Source organism: Ranitomeya variabilis, chromosome 2 (assembly GCF_051348905.1).
Source record: "Ranitomeya variabilis isolate aRanVar5 chromosome 2, aRanVar5.hap1, whole genome shotgun sequence".
Classification (NCBI taxonomy): domain Eukaryota; kingdom Metazoa; phylum Chordata; class Amphibia; order Anura; family Dendrobatidae; genus Ranitomeya; species Ranitomeya variabilis.
Window position 1 is genome coordinate 1077252820 of NC_135233.1, and position 19433 is coordinate 1077272252.

Below are 19433 nucleotides of genomic sequence, written 5' to 3' on the forward strand. Positions count from 1 at the left end.
GAGAGTTGCTCATATGCAGAGGAGAATGAAGTCTACTAGTGAGCAACTAACAGCTTCCTGAGAGCTTAATTCGGGTGACCACATTCAAGAGAGCCGAGACACCACACATTTAGAGTGGGAGACGAGACACCACACATTTAGAGTGGGAGACGAGACACGACACATTTAGAGTGGGACAACTGTTTTTTTGTTTATCTTATATTTATTTGTTTTGTTATCTAATGTTCATAATTTCATTAGAACATATTCTTCAAGATTTTTTTTCTTTTCTTTTCATGTATACTGAAGCTGTACAACAGTTTTCCATTTTTTGTGAAATGGCTGCCTGGAGCTCACAAAATGTATTTCAAAAATATTAAAGAACTTAATAACTTTGTAACAAAAACATTTACGAAACAGAAGAAAGAGCTGGATGTGAATGACCAAAGGAACCTCATCGATGCCTTCTTGGCCAAGCAGCAAGAGGTACAGTGAACATTTTACGTGTTAATAAAATGTAATATTATTAAAAAAAATAATGAACTTCAAAAAAGCAGGCAGCACTCCATCTCCTTTAAAAACTGTGCAGGATTTTTTAGACCCACATGTCTGGGCAACGTTTCGAGTCCAAATGAGCCTTTCTCAAGCCTCAAGCCTCAAAAAAAATAATGTACAAAAAGACAAAAGTAGAACATTTTAACAAAAACTTGACACAACATGGTGAATTCATTATGCAAACAACATAATCAAGTAAGAATCATGTTTCACAATACTCTGCAAAATATATGAACCAGCTCACCCTCAATGAGGCCTCCAGTGGTCCATAGTATGGAAATACCACTCCTCACCGGACTGGGGAAGTGGTAATTTAAGATCGTTTTTTAGCCGATTTTCCATTGTCTGGAAAATTATTTATCTTGCACAACAAACTACTTGTAATAAACGTGTTAGATTAGCCCCCAAAGGTTACTTGTTGATCAAAGCAATTACTTCTTAGGAAGTGGTTAGAGCTTGGAGGACTTCAAAGAGAGTGGTAAGTCATGTTGGGAAATTGAATGCTTCTTTTTCTTTTTGTCATTGATATCACTGTTGCCACTGCCTATAGCTGAGAACAAGATCTTGAATAAATGGCCGGACCTTCAGAGGTCTTGGGAAAATGTACAGGATATTACAAAATGCATCTGCCAGGCAAAAGGAAATTAATAGAAATATGTCATGTAAATTTTATTAACCATTGGTTGAAACAGGTTGCACTCATTCAATTCATGATCCTGAGAAACATTAGGTTACAAATGCTACAGTAGTGCCTTATCTGAAACCAGAAGAATAAATAATTTTTTAAAGCACAGTAGGAAAATAATCTTTAGTCTAACATTGCAGCAATGTTATTGAACATGATATCAGATCAATGATCATGTACAATTCAAGAAGTGGTTCATTTCACATTAAAGGCTATGAACATCTTTGACATGTGTTAGTGGTTAAATTGAAGCAAGTTTCAGTCTGAAATCTCTTTCATTCATTTTAAGATCCCCAATATACAGGTTGCTTCAAGTTTCAGGTTTTTCTGTTATGGGTGTGATAAGCGAATATGTTCGGAATGGTCGCCTAATCTGAATTTGCCATATTTGTGCCATATCGGTACCCTATTTGTGCCGAATTTATGTTTGATGATTGGTTCTAAACAGATTCGGTCATTTCTACTCCCATTGACGTTCGGCAAATATTGCAAAAACAATATTCGCCGTCGATCATAATCGGAAACAAATTTTGAAAAATTTGCTCAACTCTAGTGCTTATCACCTTTTCTGTAGCATGCTTTATCTGCCCTACCTGACAATGCACATGCTACAACTACCTCCTCTCCCTGCTGATTTCTCTTATTTGAAAAAAGAGAAGGAAGAGCAGAAATATCAATCAGAAGCAGAAGATCTGTAACATTTTTGCAGATCAATCAGCTAGGAAAGTGATAATCTACCAGAGAAAAATGCTGCAATATGTTTACAGAAAATTACACACGTTGTAGAATGTTGTGCACCACTCCATCAGGAAGCAAAATGAAGAATAAAAATAAATTCTGTGTGAATATGTAGCTATCCTAGTGAAAATTGTGTTTAAGTCAGAATGGTTGTGAGTCGAAATGTGCTGCTTCCACAGTTCAAAGAGCCATGGAGGAGATTTAGTTTTACAAATAGAGAACGGACAGTGGCCTATTGGATGACATAAATACTTTAATCCTAAACCTGGAAAGTCATTTAAATAAGGTTCAGGGTGTTGACTTCCTTCTTTGAAGATTTACTTTGATAATCTAGGTTTACTTTGCTTACTCAGGATACTGTGCCATAGCCTTGGAACAAGCTTAAAGGAGTTGTCGATCATTACGTTTCCATATTGCTGGTCAAGTTTCCTGCTGTTTTCTTGACCTCCTGATGGGAACATACATAACCTCTGAAGCTAATCCATGACTTAGTCAGAATAAAGAAATTAAAGCGAGGATAACACAGTTTCCATTATATTAGAAATACGGTTTGACCTAGAGAATAGGCCAGAAAAATGTTAAAGGTCCACCGATGGTGGCTCAGGTTACCAAGCCCATGAACTGTGGACACGGAAGGTGGATTTGTACAAAGTTATTAGAGAAAGGTGATGGTGGAACTTGTGAATTTCGAATACGTGCTACTGGGGTTTCTTGTCTCAATGATGTAAGTTGTCGGACAATTTCAGGATCAGTGATACTTTGTCTTAAGGTTGGGTTTATTAACTAGAAATTGGGTCTATGTCCTAGGAATGACAGAAGATGGCTACTTCCAGTAATAATACTCTAGATTATTCTCTAGTATAGTATTTAAATATTTAAATGAGTACTCTAGAAGAAAATAGATAAAAGACAATATTCATCATTTCATATTACTTTTTTCTCCAGGGAAAACCAGAATCCACACAGTTTTATCACAATGAGAATTTAACTACTCTGGTGGCAGATTTGTTTGGGGCTGGAATGGAGACCGCATCATCCACATTGAGTTGGGGGATCCTTCTGATGATGAAATATCCAGAAATTCAATGTAAGAAATGAATGAAAAGGATTTTAAAAGATTAAAAATATACTGAGTATGCAACTTAAGATCACATAAGGTCCTTCACCAGTATTATTTATTTTTTCACATATTATTAGTAGTGTTGAGCGATACCGTCCGATACTTGAAAGTATCGGTATCGGAAAGTATCGGCCGATACCGGCAAAATATCGGATCCAATCCGATACCGATACCCGATACCAATACAAGTCAATGGGACTCATGTATCGGACGGTATCCCTGATGGTTCCCAGGGTCTGAAGGAGAGGAAACTCTCCTTCAGGCCCTGGGATCCATATAAATGTGTAAAATAAAGAATTAAAATAAAAAAATAGGGATATACTCACCCTCTGACGCGCCCTGGACTTCACCGCCGTAACCGGGAGCCTTCTTTGCTTCAAATGCGCGCGTTTTCTTCATTCCGTGACGTCACGGCTTGTGATTGGTCGCGTGCCGCCCATGTGGCCGGGACGCAACCAATCACAGCAAGCCGTGACTTAATTTCAGGTCCTTCAGGATTTTAAAATTACGTTCCGGCGTTGTGATTGGTTGCGTCGCGGTCACATGGGCGAGGCGACCAATCACAAGCCGTGACGTCACGGGAGGCTGGACACGCGCGCATTTTAAAATGCGCGCGTCTCCTGCCACCCGTGACGTCACGGCTTGTGATTGGTCGCCTCGCCCATGTGACCGCGACACAACCAATCACAACGCCGGAACGTAATTTTTAAATCCTGAAGGGCCTGAAATTATGTCACGGCTTGCTGTGATTGGTTGCGTCCCGGCCACATGGGCGGCGCGCGACCAATCACAAGCCGGGACTTCGCGTAAGGAAGTTAAAGCGCGAATTTTAAGCAAACAACGCTGCCGGTTCCCTCGGTAAGGTGCAGGCTGCGTCGGAGAGGTGAGTATAGCAATATTTATTATTTTAATTCTTTATTTTACACATTAATGTTGTTTCGATACCGATACCCGATACCACAAAAGTATCGGATCTCGGTATCGGAATTCCGATACAGCAAATATCGGCCGATACCCGATACTTGCGGTATCGGAATGCTCAACACTAATTATTAGTGATGAGCGAGTATACTCATTGCTCGGGTGGTCTCCAAGTATTTGTTAGTGCTCCGAGATTTCATTTTCCATACCGCAGTTGCATGCTTGCTGGCTGCTAGACAGGCTGATTACATGGGAGTAAGGTTGAGCAAAATGGATCGGACAAATTCATGAAACCTGACCCGATCGGCCATGTGGCATCGGCCATGAGGTCGCCGATCTGCGTGCAAAAGTCGCGTTTCGTATGACGCTTTCAGCGCCTTTTTTCAGACAATGATGGAGGGTGCAGAGTGTGGGCAGCGTGATGACATAGGTCTTGGTCCCCACCATCTTAGAAAAGGGCATGACAGTGATTGGCTTGCTTTCTGCTACGTCACAGGGGCTATAAAGGGGCGTGCACGCCGACCGCCATCTTACTTCTGCCGATCTTAGCATAGGGAGAGGTTGCTACAGCTTCATCAGAAGAAGTGATATAGTTAAGGAGGGAAGATTAACCCTCAAACTGCTTGTGCTGTAGCAATTTCCGCTGTCCAACACCACCTTTTTTTTGCAGGGACAGTGGAGGCTAGATTTCTGTGCATCAGCTCTGTAGCTTACAAGGCTCCCTGATAGCTGCATTGCTGTTTGCAAGCTGCTGTGCAAACCAACTGCTTTTTTAAAAGCAAAAATCCTTCTGCACAGTTATCTTGTTTATTTCTCCACACTTTTGTGTGCAGCAGTCCTTTTTATTGCTGCCATACGTGTCCTGAGATCATTGTAGGGAGATTGAAATTGTACTACAGTCCTTGTATTTTTTCATATATCTTCCAGCCACTTTCTGCCACTTACATTGTGTTGTTTTATACACTGGGCCTGAGGTTTGGTTCAGTCTCCAAAAAAAAGTGAGATTCAAATTCTCACAAAGTGGATATACTTCAGTCCTGTTAGTTTGACGAATATCAGCCAGCCACTTTCTGCCACTTACATTGTGTTGTTTTATGCACAGTCTGGCTACCCAAAATGTTGATGATCTAACCTTCATTAAAATGAACCAATCGTGGATTTCAAATTATTTTGCCCCACCTTCCCCTGCTAACACGTAGCTTGCCTGAAAAATGTCTTGCTTTTGGCTTCCTCTTACTGACATCTCCAATTCCTCCATTTGCAGCTGCTGTATGTCCACCATAGGCCATTTTTATACCTCCCTAAATGGGCTGACTCCCCCACAGGGCCGTGGTCACCAACTGGCGCAAGCACCCGTGCGAGTGCCGTTTGCCTGGACAGGTGGGTGTGCCCATTCTTGGGTGACGGCACTGGCACAGGGTCCCTCATAGTACAATGAAGTGTCTCTGACGGTGGGGGTGCACAACGAACATCAGACACACCGTCGTAATATGAGGGACCCTGTGCCAGTACCGCCGCCCACAAGAGAGTGTTCCCCCCAGCTCGAACAGTGCTCTACCACTTGCAATACTTACCACTCCCTGCTCCACCACTGTGTAGTCTGTGCTGTTAAATCCTTCAATGGCACTGCCAATACAAATTTGTTGAAATGATAGATGATATTTAAAATATACAGGGGCCCTGGCCTCCATTTAGACCAGTTAATACTTTGTGCCTACTACCACGGTCTGCTACTCAGCAGAGGAGCCAACCCCTGTACCTAGCTATGCCACCTGTTTATTTATGAACAATTTGTTGGCAGACATTTAGCCCACTTTATTATTTGGGCCTACTAACTGTGTCTGCCACTCATTAGTTTTCCTCCACTGAACAAAGTAATGCCGCTTGTTTAGTCCTGTTACCACATTTGAACTGCATTTAGCCTACTTTATTATTTGGGCCTATATCTGTGTTTCCTCCTCATCCTGCCTATTACCCAGCCACTGCTAGATGAGTCTGCTGGTACATTGACCCAGACCACTACATTCCCCTTGCACTCTACACAGCCAGAATCTGACCCTGCTGAAAGTCAGGTTCCCCTTCCCGCATACTATACCACCTTAAACGGGGACAAAGAGGAAGGTGCAGATGAAAGTGCAGGTTCCTTCATCAGGTGGGGGGGGCATACTCATTGGTGACATCACTGGAACAGGGCCCCTCATAGTACGCAAAAGTGTCTCTGCCAGTGGGAGGCGCCACCCACCATCAAACACACCGCCGTACTATGAGGGGCCCTGTGCCAGTGCCAACGAGTGGGCCCCCCCTGCTTGCTCAGGATCATAGCACTTGCAAAGTTGAAATACTTACCTCTACCTGCTCCACCGCCGTGACATATTCCACGTTTCCTGTGCCCACGAAAATCTTGAGCCAGCCCTACCCCCCCACAACTTTAGCCAAATGACCCCCAGTTTTCAATGCCTAACTATTATTATAAAGTAAATTAAGATTGACAAGCTTAAGTAATAAGAATTGATGTTTTTGGCATTAAAATGGGCACTGTAGGTGTTTCCTGTCCTTCACTTACTGCTGACTTTGGTGAAACCCGACTCGATCCGAAAAAAGTAAAAGTCGCTCAACTCTACATGGGAGGAATGCCTGTTTGTTAGGGAATTCCCACATGTATTCAGGCTGTCCAGCAGCCGTAAATCATGCAGTTGAGGCGACAAAAATTAAATCTACAACACTAACAAATACTCGGAGATCACCCGAGTGTGCTCGGGAAAACCCAAAACAGCGGGTACACTCGCTCATCACTAATCATTATCATATCATTGAGCACAGTGGAAGAGACCACGAGTGAGTCCACACGGGCCGGCCTTACAAATAGCTTCTCAAAGAATTGAAGTAAGAAATGCACTTTTGTCACTTAGCTCAGCCATTGTAACATGTTCAATGCAATCGCACATCCACATATTTATAAACAAAGTATAAAAATATAGGATACACATGGTGGATATAATATTGTCAGATCTTTACTTCACTCCCTATATCCAATCACTAACATGCCCAAATCACCTGCCCCTCAAAAAATTCTTCAGAATTCAACCATTTCTCACCTTTAAAACTGCAAAAACTCTTACCGTTGCTCTGATTCTATTCTTGACAACTGCAATTTACTACTTATCGTTCTTCTTCTCTCTAGACTATCCTATTTGTCCTTAATACAGTAGTCACAATCATATTTCTGTACATCCACTTCACTGACGCCTCTTCTCTGTGCCAGTCATTGCACTGGTTACCCATGCACTATAGAATACAACATAAACTTATCACATTCACCATCAAAGCTTTCTACATTGAGCTGAACACTCTTGTCTCTGTATACCACCCTAACTGTCATCTCCATCCACAGTGCTGCAGCACCCTACGTCTGTTCCTTTATCTATATCTAACACACAACACATGCCCTCGGCCCTTCACCACCTTACATCTCCTCCTCATCTCAGTGCACCACCCTACTTGTGCTCGCCATTCTGCTAATGATCTAAGATGAACATCCTATATAATTTAAAGCACCCACTCATACATTGAGGACTTTTCTTGTGTTTGATCAGTTCTCTGGAATGAACTACCCCATCTGATAAGTTCCCAGTGTTCACAGTTTTAAGTGCGGCCTAAAAACACATCTCTTTGGGCAGGTCTATTACCTGACTAATCTAACAGTTCCCAGTTCTTAATATCTTCATTTTCCTCAGAATCTTATCCTTTTTATCCTCAGTTCCCACATTTCTTAGCACTTTACACTATTTATTGTATTGATTGCTGAACCATATAATACAAAACGGGTTTTGCTTTGAAATATGTCAAGGTACATCCTTTACTTGCCTGTAAGGCCAAATATTTAACCCCAGACCGAAAATTTCCTCTCCCACTTAGGCTTAGTTCAGACGCAGCGTTTTTGAAGCGTTTTTCACCTTTAACATTGCTTTCAACCACTACAAATGCATTCACTGGGAAATGTCATTGTAACATTTAACACCCCTAGCTGGCCATGTGGGGTGTGACACATAAGCAGTCCCATCTTGTTTCATGTACGAACGAGGGACTCTTAAAGTCACAGGGCCTATCTTTACTGGTGCATCAGGTGGCATTAATCTTCTTAAAGGGCCATTGTGAAACAGTGGGTCTCCTAAGCTGTTGTTGCCTATGCTGTGAGTGGATGGGCTGCCAATAATTACGACGCACCACAATACCCCTTTCATAAGGGGAGGGCCTCCTGAAAAAATGTTGCATTGAATGCAAGGCCTGCCCTGCTACCAATTCATATGCACCCCAATAAGCCTTGGAACCCACACAGTGGATGGGAAAATCCACTTCACAATATGCATTTTGTGCTCCATACTCCTTGGTTTTATACATTGGCAGGAAGGCGAGCCCTGCTGCATGGTGAGTCATATGCACCCCATTAGTCCTTGGAACCCACATAGTGGATGTGCCCATGAAAATCCCCTTCACAATATGCATTTTGTGCTCCATACTCCTTGGTTTTATACATTGTCACGAGCGGGATCTAAGTCCTGGACCGCTCATGCACTCATGATCTGCCATGTCTGCCGGAAGTCAGGACATTTTTCCTCCAGATGTCCTCAGTGGTAAGGAAAAGATCCCCATCTAGTGGCTATAGGAGGAGGCTCTCTATACACAGTGGCGTTTTCTTCCAAATTGTCTTTCAAGGGGATACTTACAATAGGCCCATCCACTCACGGGGTGGAAGTTTGTGTGGATTCCGAGGCGGAGGGCAATTTCATGTATGTGGCCTTTGCCCAAATGCATGCAATACCAATACATCTGGTGATGCTCACCAAGCCAGTCACCATTCGAGTGGTAAATGGGTCGACACTACCCTCACAGATCACACACCAGACCATCCCACTCACTCTCACCATGTTTCCAGCTAATCAGGAGATAATCTCCTTGTTGGTAATACCCGAGGGTATTGATGAGGTCTTATTAAGGGTACCCTGGTTATGCCACCATTCTTCTCATATAGAGTGGTCCTCTTGGAGAATATTGGGATGGAGTGAGTCGTGTGTGGATAGATGTCAGAGGGAGTGACTTCAGGTGGCTTCTACAGCAGTGCCCACAGATCTTTCTTCTCTCCCCAAACTCTATGGGCATATGCGGACGTGTTCTCCAAGAGAGCTGCGGATACCCTTCCACCTCACCGCCGCATCACTGTCCTATTGACCTCTTGCCTGGTGCTGAGCCTCCCCGGGTCAAGTCTACCTGTTATCTCTCCTGGAGACTGAGGCAATTTCTCAGTACATCAAGGAGAATCTGGCAAGAGGATTCATTAGGAAGTCAGCATCACCAGCAGGGGCTGGTTTCTTCTTCGTGCAGAAGAAGAGTGGGGAATTACATCCATACATTGACTACAGGGGTCTTAATTCTATTACCATAAAAAAGTATCCTCTGCCTCTAATCTCTGAACTCTTTGATAGGTTGCGGGGAGCAAGGGTATTTACAAAATTAGATCTGCGGGGCGCCTATAACTTGATACGCATCCGTGAGGGGGACGAGTGGAAAAACGACATTTAACACCAGGGACGTCCACTATGAATACCTGGTGATGCCCTTCGGTCTCTGTAATGCCTCTGCCGTTTTCCACGCTTTGTGAACGATATCTTCTGGGATATGCTATCCACCTTGGTCATAGTCTATCTGGATGAACCAGAATTAGTTTGCAGACAGCAGATGCTCCTGGGACTAAGTCCTGCTTTTCTACATCTGAGCATGCCCATGAGATGACCACTCATTGGTGGTCGGAGGTCACATGCTCAGATCCTCAAGCAGCTCGGATTGGACCATCAGTAAGGTCTCGGAAGGGTGTGGCTATAAAAGGATTTCAATGCCGTGCGCTAGTATATCCTATAATTGTGGTGTATATGCAAGCATGTATGGCTCAAATGAAAGCTCCTAATGATCCCCTTCCATCTGGTTGTGTATGTGAATTGGGTGTTTGGAGTCAGAGAGAGCGCCTAGTATTGGCATTGTCTGTACGCCACTGTGCACTCAGTCCACACTCCACAGTAGCTAGAATCAGTTTGGCATTTGTCTGTGTGACTAGTTAGCGTGTGTTAGAGGTGATCGCCAGTGCAGCTCCAGACGCACCTCGTGCGCTAAATATAATTAGCGGTTCTGTGAAGTAACAGGGATCGCTGCAATACACACCAGGTGACAGTTAATCCATGTGTGTTCGGTATTTAATTTCTGCCATTACTGAGAAGCAGCTTACATCTCTGCATGGGGGACCCGGGGTTGCCAGCACACCTTATTACTGCCTTTATATTTATGTGGTGCATTCTGTCAGCCTTAAAGGGACTCTGTCACCTGAATTTGGAGGGAACAATTTTCAGTCTTGCGTAAAATGCGCGCGTGTCCAGCCTCCCGGCTTGTGATTGGTTGACCGCGACGCAACCAATCACAGGCCGGGACGTCACGGGAGGCTGGACAAGCGCGCATTTTAAAATGCGCGCGTGTCCAGCCTCCCGGCTTGTGATTGGTTGACCGCGACGCAACCAATCACAAGCCGGGACGTCACGGGAGGCTGGACAAGCGCGCATTTTAAAATGCGCGCGTGTCCAGCCTCCCGTGACGTCACGGCTTGTGATTGGTTGCGTCGCCCATGTGACTGCGACGCAACCAATCACAAAGCCGGGACGTAATTTTAAAATCCTTAAGGGCCTGAAATTACGTCACGGCTTGCTGTGATTGGTTGCGTCGCCCATGTGACTGCGACGCAACCAATCACAAAGCCGGGACGTAATTTTAAAATCCTTAAGGACCTGAAATTACGTCACGGCTTGCTGTGATTGGTTGCGTCGCCCATGTGACTGCGACGCAACCAATCACAAGCCGGGACTTCACGTAAAGGAAAGAAAAGCGCAAATTTTAAACAAAGAACGCTGCCGCTTCCCTCGGTAAGGTGCAGGCTGCGTCGGAGAGGTGAGTATAGCAATATTTTTTATTTTAATTCTCTCTTTTACACATTTTTACATTAATGTTGTTTCGATACCGATACCCGATACCACAAAAGTATCGGATCTCGGTATCGGAATTCCGATACCCGCAAGTATCGGCCGATACCCGATACTTGCAGTATCGGAATGCTCAACACTAATTATAACCAACAGTGGTCAGCGGCGAGCAGACGTTCCTGGGACTAAGTCCAGCTTTTTCTCAACTGTGCATGCCCGTGGGACAACCTCCCATTGGAGGTCGGGGTCACATGCTCAGGTCCTGAAGCAGCCCTGATTGGATGACTGGGAAGGTCCTGGAAGGACCCGCTATAAAAGGATTGCATGGCAACTCAGCCATGCGCTAGTACAAAATGTATACCGTGTGTGTGTGGATATCTGGTGAAATCTCCTACTCATTCCCCTCCTTAGCGTTGTTATATATGGTTTGGGTATTGGAGCTGACTAGCGCCAGTCTGTGCCATCCTGCACAAGGCATGACTGTACTGCGTTGTCTCAGCAGCATCTGCCAGTGTGGCCACATGTGCATCTAGTGCGCGATCCGGTCCCTAGCTAGGGCGGTTAGTGGCGTCCGCCAGAGCGGTGCTGCGCACACTCAGTGCACTAAATCTTTATTATTTAGGTTTCTCCCTGTCACTGCAGTTGCGGCACCGAGCACTAGTGGGTCTATAGGGACTCTAACCCTGTGTGCTTGGGGCAGAGTCCTGTGACCTAACACTAACATTCACTCAGTGGTATTGCGGCCCTGTGAAGCAACAGGGTCTGCCTCCTTACTTACCGGGAGAAGTTAATCCGTGTGTGTTCACATTATACCGCCATATAGTCTGCCATTACCCAGCAGCAGGTGTCATCTCTGCACAGTGGACCCCGGGCTGCGAACGCACCATATTTCTTCCTTTATATTATTTGGTGCGTTCTGCCAGCCCTAACACATCCCAATAGAAAAAATAATGATTACCGCGGGGGACTAGTGATAGACATGGTCAAATGATGTGATGTCACATGGATCAAGAGTTATAGATATTGAGCAGATGCTCAAGATGTCTGTGGTGATAGGAGGAAGCTTCCATAAAAATGTATGAATTCAACACTAATATATGGGTAATGTACCAGATTATAGCATCTATAGGAAAGACCTTGAAGGTAAACTTAGATTGGTTATCAAAGAATAATGTATTAAAGGTGTTTCTGGAATTACAAATTGATAGCCTAGCCTTAGAAAAGGACATAAATGTTTGAGTTGTGGGGGTCCCAGAGGTCAGTGACTTTAATAGAACCAGAAGTCTGTGGTGCTCACTGGAGATTATGGTCTGTTCTATGCTAGACATAGTGACAGTCTCTTGATGTGGCTGCTCTTCGTGCTGCAGCTCAACCCCATTCAATTAAAAAAGTCTCAAAGTTGTTTTTTGTCTACTGGAAAATTCCATGATTCCAAGGAGGTCGGTATGGGAAACAAGCTCTGCATTATCACAATTTCTAGAATATTGTTTGAATTTCATTAGATATTGCAAAATATATTGATGATTTTTTCTTAGCAGGTTGCAACTATTTTTTAAGATATATCAATCAACCCCCTAGAAATTATTTTTTGTTGCATTCTGTAAGTGTTTTAAGATAGAATGTAATGTGTACATATTTGTGCATATCTGTTTTGACAGTAAAAGTGCACAATGAAATTGAACGAGTCATCGGGTCGGCACAACCTCAGACAGAACACAGGAAACAAATGCCGTACACTGACGCCGTCATCCATGAAATCCTTAGGTTTGGGGATATTGTACCGATTGTGACGCATTCTACCTCTCAAGATGTCACTTTTCATGGTTATTTTATTCCAAAGGTAGTGCCACCATTTATTTCTGTATTCTTTTGGACTATTACAAATTGAATGGTATTGTGATTTCAGACATAGCCATGAGCTACATTACCTGGGCAAACATGGACGTAGAGAAAAGGATGATGGAAAAGAAGAAGGTAATCTGTGAACAAAGCAGCAAAGTCCAGAGGATAAAAGACTAATAAGATTATATAGATAGAAAGCAGATCCATTACTGGATGGTGACATACAGTAGACTAGAGGATGAGAACTCAACTTCGAGAACTAGACACAAGACTTAAGTAATATGTCTTAAATGGGAAAGTAAAGAAGGAAATAAAGGTGAACAGGTGGAAGGTCATCAAGAAAATTCTCAAATTTGATAGGGTATAGTGTTGTCCCATCAGTTTATGAAGGCTATGGAACAGAAAGATTAAGTGGAAGCCAAACATTTACAAGATACAACTATGGCAGAGAGCAACATTAGGACAACATTAGGTAGACATAGGACTAAAAAGGAGAATGGTCTCAAGAAGTTGTGCGTTATCAATGAGATTATGTTTCACTGAAAGGACAGAAGCTAAATCACAAATCGCCTTTCTTAAGGTAAACCTTCCAATTCTTCTAAAAAGCACATACACCACTCTTATTTTTTTATTGTAAAAGTAGAAATATTCACCATAGCACATCTCAAGAAACAGGAGGTGGACAAAACTTTTCCTTTCTCCCAGCCCATGAAGTTAGAATGTATTCCCTTATAAAATCTAGTGATGATTACAACTGGCTAGTGATGAGATCTGACAAAATTCTGCATCTTCGGCCTTTTCGCTCAAAGACGTGACTTTCAGGAATAATCAGGCCTCTGAAGTCACTGTGCACCATGCCGAAGTGGCATAAGTTGTGACATCATGGTCCATCACAATTTTATGGCTCATAGTAACCTCCAAGGTCTGATCGCTGCCTGAAGTCCCATTCTAGAATGAAGAGACCGGGCATGTGACATGATGGTGGAGAGAAGAGCCACTGAGAACGGGATGCCAAGCAGTGAGGAAAGGGGTAAAGGTGAGCTTTAATATTAGTGAGGTTTTTTTCAACTTTGCTTGGCAGCTAGCTGGCATATTTACATGAAAATCTGTATTCTGGAGGCTATGTAATTATGTAAAACTAGATGGCAGCCCGATTCTAAAGAATCGGGAGTCTAGAATCCATATATACTTTATTTATTCAAATGTAAGAATAATACAATTAATAAATAATAGTAAGAAAGAACAAAAAATGGCTGCACTCACCAGCTCTTGACAATTCTTGTTATTTAAGGTACAGTTACACAGGATCCATGAACATGCTTATGAGGGGAGTGATGAAAGATATCAGACAACAACTTTGCGTGTTGTGGCAAATGCCACAACAACGGTTCTTTGCTTAAGAACAATAATGTAAATAATAAATAATATGTATCAATAACTATGTATATTGGTATGTTCTATGACATTTTAAAATATTTCATTATTATGTGGAAAAGCTCTTAGTACCCATACTGGCGCATACTTGTGTGCCCATCAGGTATTTTCACAGTAAAATTTTCACAGGTGGGGCCCCTCATGCTCCGATTTGGTGGGCGGGGACCCTCGGCCTCCGATTTGGTGGGCGGGGACCCTCGGCCTCCAATTTGGTGGGCGGGGACCCTCGGCCTCCAATTTGGTGGGCGGGGACCCTCGGCCTCCGATTTGGTGGGTGGGGACCCTCGGCCTCCGATTTGGTGGGCGGGGCCCCTTGGCCTCCGATGTGGTGGGTGGGGCCCCTCGGCCTTCGATTTGGTGGGCGGGGCCCCTCGGCCTCCGATTTGGTTGGTGTGGACTCTCGGCCTCCGATTTTGTGGGCGGGGACCCTCGGCCTCCGATTTGGTGGGCGGGGACCCTCGGCCTCCGATTTGGTGGGCGGGGACCCTCGGCCTCCGATGTGGTGGGCGGGGCCCATTGGCCTCCGATGTGGTGGGCGGGGCCCCTGGGCCTCCGATTTGGTGGGCGGGGACCCTCGGCCTCCGCTTTGGTTGGCGGGGCCCCACGGCCTCCGCTTTGGTGGGCGGGGCCGCTCAGCCTTCGATTTGGTGGGCGGGGCCCATCGGCCTCCGATTTGGTGGGCGGGGACCCCGGCCTCCTATTTGGTGGGCGAGCCCCTCGACCTCCGATTTGGTGGGCGGGGACCCTCGGCCTCCGATTTGGTGGGCGGGGACCCTCGGCCTCCAATTTGGTGGGCGGGGACCCTCGGCCTCCAATTTGGTGGGCGGGGACCCTCGGCCTCCGATTTGGTGGGCGGGGACCCTCGGCCTCCGATTTGGTGGGCGGGGACCTTCGGCCTCCGATTTGGTGGGCGGGGCCCCTCGGCCTCCGATTTGGTGGGCGGGGCCCCTCGGCCTCCGATGTGGTGGTCGGGGCCCCTCGGCCTCCGCTTTGGTGGGCGGGGCCGGGCCCCTCGGCCTCCGCTTTGGTGGGCGGGGCCGCTCGGCCTTTGATTTGTTGGGCGGGGCTCCTCGGCCTCCGATTTGGTTGGCGGGGCCCCTCGGCCTCCGATTTGGTTGGCGGGGCCCCTTATCCTCCGATTTGGTGGGCGGGGACTCTCGGCCTCCGATTTGGTGGGCGGGGACCCTCGGCCTCCGATTTGGTGGGCGGGGCCCCTCGGCCTCCGATTTGGTGGGCGGGGCCCCTCGGCCTCTGATTTGGTGGGCGGGGACCCTCGGCCTCTGATTTGGTGGGCGGGGCCCCTCGGCCTCCGATTTGGTTGGTGGGGCCCCTCGGCCTCCGATTTGGTGGGCGGGGACCCTCGGCCTCTGATTTGGTGGGCGGGGACCCTCGGCCTCCGATTTGGTGGGCGGGGACCCTCGGCCTCCGATTTGGTGGGCGGGGACCCTCGGCCTTCGATTTGGTGGGCGGGGACCCTCGGCCTCCGATTTGGTGGGCGAGGCCCCTCGGCCTCCGATTTGGTGGGCGGGGCCCCTCGGCCTCCGATGTGGTGGTCGGGGCCCCTCGGCCTCCGCTTTGGTGTGCGGGGCCGCTCGGCCTTCGATTTGTTGGGCGGGGCTCCTCGGCCTCCGATTTGGTTGGCGGGGCCCCTCGGCCTCTGATTTGGTTGGCGGGGCCCCTTATCCTCCGATTTGGTGGGCGGGGACTCTCGGCCTCCGATTTGGTGGGCAGGGACCCTCGGCCTCCGATTTGGTGGGCGGGGCCCCTCGGCCTCCGATGTGGTGGTCGGGGCCCCTCGGCCTCCGCTTTGGTGTGCGGGGCCGCTCGGCCTTCGATTTGTTGGGCGGGGCTCCTCGGCCTCCGATTTGGTTGGCGGGGCCCCTCGGCCTCTGATTTGGTTGGCGGGGCCCCTTATCCTCCGATTTGGTGGGCGGGGACTCTCGGCCTCCGATTTGGTGGGCAGGGACCCTCGGCCTCCGATTTGGTGGGCGGGGCCCCTCGGCCTCCGATTTGGTTGGCGGGGCCCCTCGGCCTCCGATTTGGTGGGCGGGGACCCTCGGCCTCCGATTTGGTGGGTGGGGCCCCTCGACCTCCGATTTGGTTGGTGGGGCCCCTCGGCCTCCGATTTGGTGGGCGGGGCACCTCGGCCTCCGATTTGGTGGGCGGGGACCCTCGGCCTCCGATTTGGTGGGCGGGGACCCTCGGCCTCCGGTTTGGTGGGCGGGGCCCCTCGGCCTCCGATTTGGTGGGCGGGGCCCCTCGGCCTCCGATTTGGTGGGCGGGGCTCCTCGGCCTCCGATTTGGTTGGCGAAGCCCCTCAGCCTCCGATTTGGTTGGCGGGGCCCCTCAGCCTCCGATTTGGTGGGCGGGGACTCTTGGCCTCCGATTTGGTGGGCGGGGACCCTCGGCCTCCGATTTGGTGGGCGGGGACCCTCGGCCTCTGCATTGGTGGGCGGTGCCAGGCCCCTCGGTCTCCGCTTTGGTGGGCGGGGCCGCTCGGCCTTCGATTTGGTGGGCGGGGCTCCTCGGCCTCCGATTTGGTTGGCGAAGCCCCTCAGCCTCCGATTTGGTTGGCGGGGCCCCTCAGCCTCCGATTTGGTGGGCGGGGACTCTTGGCCTCCGATTTGGTGGGCGGGGACCCTCGGCCTCCGATTTGGTGGGCGGGGACCCTCGGCCTCCGATTTGGTGGGCAGGGACCCTCGGCCTCCGATTTGGTGGTCGGGGACCCTCGGCCTCTGCTTTGGTGGGCGGAGCCCCTCGGCCTCCGATTTGGTGGGCGGGGTCCCTCTGCCTCCGATTTGGTGGGCGGGGACCCTCGGCCTCCGATTTGGTGGGTGGGGCCCCTCGACCTCCGATTTTGTTGGTGGGGCCCCTCGGCCTCCGATTTGGTGGGCGGGGCCCCTCGGCCTCCGATTTGGTGGGCGGGGACCCTCGGCCTCCGATTTGGTGGGCGGGGACCCTCGGCCTCCGGTTTGGTGGGCGGGGCCCCTCGGCCTCCGATTTGGTGGGCGGGGCCCCTCGGCCTCCGATTTGGTGGGCGGGGCCCCTCGGCCTCCGATTTGGTGGGCGGGGCCCCTCGGCCTCCGATGTGGTGGGCGGGGCCCCTCGGCCTCTGCATTGGTGGGCGGTGCCAGGCCCCTCGGTCTCCGCTTTGGTGGGCGGGGCCGCTCGGCCTTCGATTTGGTGGGCGGGGCTCCTCGGCCTCCGATTTGGTTGGCGAAGCCCCTCAGCCTCCGATTTGGTTGGCGGGGCCCCTCAGCCTCCGATTTGGTGGGCGGGGACTCTTGGCCTCCGATTTGGTGGGCGGGGACCCTCGGCCTCCGATTTGGTGGGCGGGGACCCTCGGCCTCCGATTTGGTGGGCAGGGACCCTCGGCCTCCGATTTGGTGGTCGGGGACCCTCGGCCTCTGCTTTGGTGGGCGGAGCCCCTCGGCCTCCGATTTGGTGGGCGGGGTCCCTCTGCCTCCGATTTGGTGTGCGGGGACCCTCGGCCTCCGCTTTCGTGGGCGGGGCCCCTCGACCTTCGATTTGGTGGGCGGGGCTCCTCGGCCTCTGATTTGGTTGGTGGGGCCCCTCGGCCTCCAATTTGGTGGGCGGGGACCCTCGGCCTCCGATTTGGTGGGCGGGGACCCTCGGCCTCCGATTTGGTGGGTGGGGACCCTCGGCCTCTGATTTGGTGGGCGGGGACCCTCGGCCTCCGATTTGGTGGGCGGGGACCATCGGCCTCCGATTTGGTGGGCGGGGACCCTCGGCCTCCGATTTGGTGGGCGGGGCCCCTCGGCCTCCGATGTGGTGGGCGGGGCCCCTCGGCCTCCGATTTGGTTGGTGTGGACCCTCGGCCTCCGATTTTGTGGGCGGGGACCCTCGGCCTCCGATTTGGTGGGCGGGGACCCTCGGCCTCCGATTTGGTGGGTGGGGACCCTCGGCCTCTGATTTGGTGGGCGGGGACCCTCGGCCTCCGATTTGGTGGGCGGGGCCCCTTGGCCTCCGATGTGGTGGGCGGGGCCCCTCGGCCTCCGATGTGGTGGGCGGGGCCCCTCGGCCTTCGATTTGGTGGGCGGGGCCCCTCGGCCTCCGATTTGGTTGGTGTGGACCCTCGGCCTCCGATTTTGTGGGCGGGGACCCTCGGCCTCCGATTTGGTGGGCGGGGACCCTCGGCCTCCGATTTGGTGGGCGGGGACCCTCGGCCTCCGATGTGGTGGGCGGGGCCCATTGGCCTCCGATGTGGTGGGCGGGGCCCCTGGGCCTCCGATTTGGTGGGCGGGGACCCTCGGCCTCCGCTTTGGTTGGCGGGGCCCCACGGCCTCCGCTTTGGTGGGCGGGGCCGCTCAGCCTTCGATTTGGTGGGCGGGGCCCATCGGCCTCCGATTTGGTGGGCGGGGACCCCGGCCTCCTATTTGGTGGGCGAGCCCCTCGACCTCCGATTTGGTGGGCGGGGACCCTCGGCCTCCGATTTGGTGGGCGGGGACCCTCGGCCTCCAATTTGGTGGGCGGGGACCCTCGGCCTCCAATTTGGTGGGCGGGGACCCTCGGCCTCCGATTTGGTGGGCGGGGACCCTCGGCCTCCGATTTGGTGGGCGGGGACCTTCGGCCTCCGATTTGGTGGGCGGGGCCCCTCGGCCTCCGATTTGGTGGGCGGGGCCCCTCGGCCTCCGATGTGGTGGTCGGGGCCCCTCGGCCTCCGCTTTGGTGGGCGGGGCTGGGCCCCTCGGCCTCCGCTTTGGTGGGCGGGGCCGCTCGGCCTTTGATTTGTTGGGCGGGGCTCCTCGGCCTCCGATTTGGTTGGCGGGGCCCCTCGGCCTCCGATTTGGTTGGCGGGGCCCCTTATCCTCCGATTTGGTGGGCGGGGACTCTCGGCCTCCGATTTGGTGGGCGGGGCCCCTCGGCCTCCGATTTGGTGGGCGGGGCCCCTCGGCCTCCGATTTGGTGGGCGGGGCCCCTCGGCCTCTGATTTGGTGGGCGGGGACCCTCGGCCTCTGATTTGGTGGGCGGGGCCCCTCGGCCTCCGATTTGGTTGGTGGGGCCCCTCGGCCTCCGATTTGGTGGGCGGGGACCCTCGGCCTCTGATTTGGTGGGCGGGGACCCTCGGCCTCCGATTTGGTGGGCGGGGACCCTCGGCCTCCGATTTGGTGGACGGGGACCC

The 19433-nt window shown here is 50.4% G+C and overlaps 1 protein-coding gene across 2 annotated transcripts in view; it reads left to right on the forward strand.

Moving 5' to 3' along the window:
• Positions 1 to 19433, forward strand: part of LOC143808700 (cytochrome P450 2K4-like) — a 93997-nt gene that overhangs the window by 67853 nt on the left and 6711 nt on the right. For both annotated transcript variants that reach the window (XM_077291629.1, XM_077291631.1), the window contains exons 6-8: positions 289 to 465; positions 2903 to 3044; positions 12673 to 12854. In XM_077291629.1, the coding sequence (XP_077147744.1) occupies positions 289 to 465; positions 2903 to 3044; positions 12673 to 12854 (501 nt within the window). The remainder of the gene's footprint in view (positions 1 to 288; positions 466 to 2902; positions 3045 to 12672; positions 12855 to 19433) is intronic.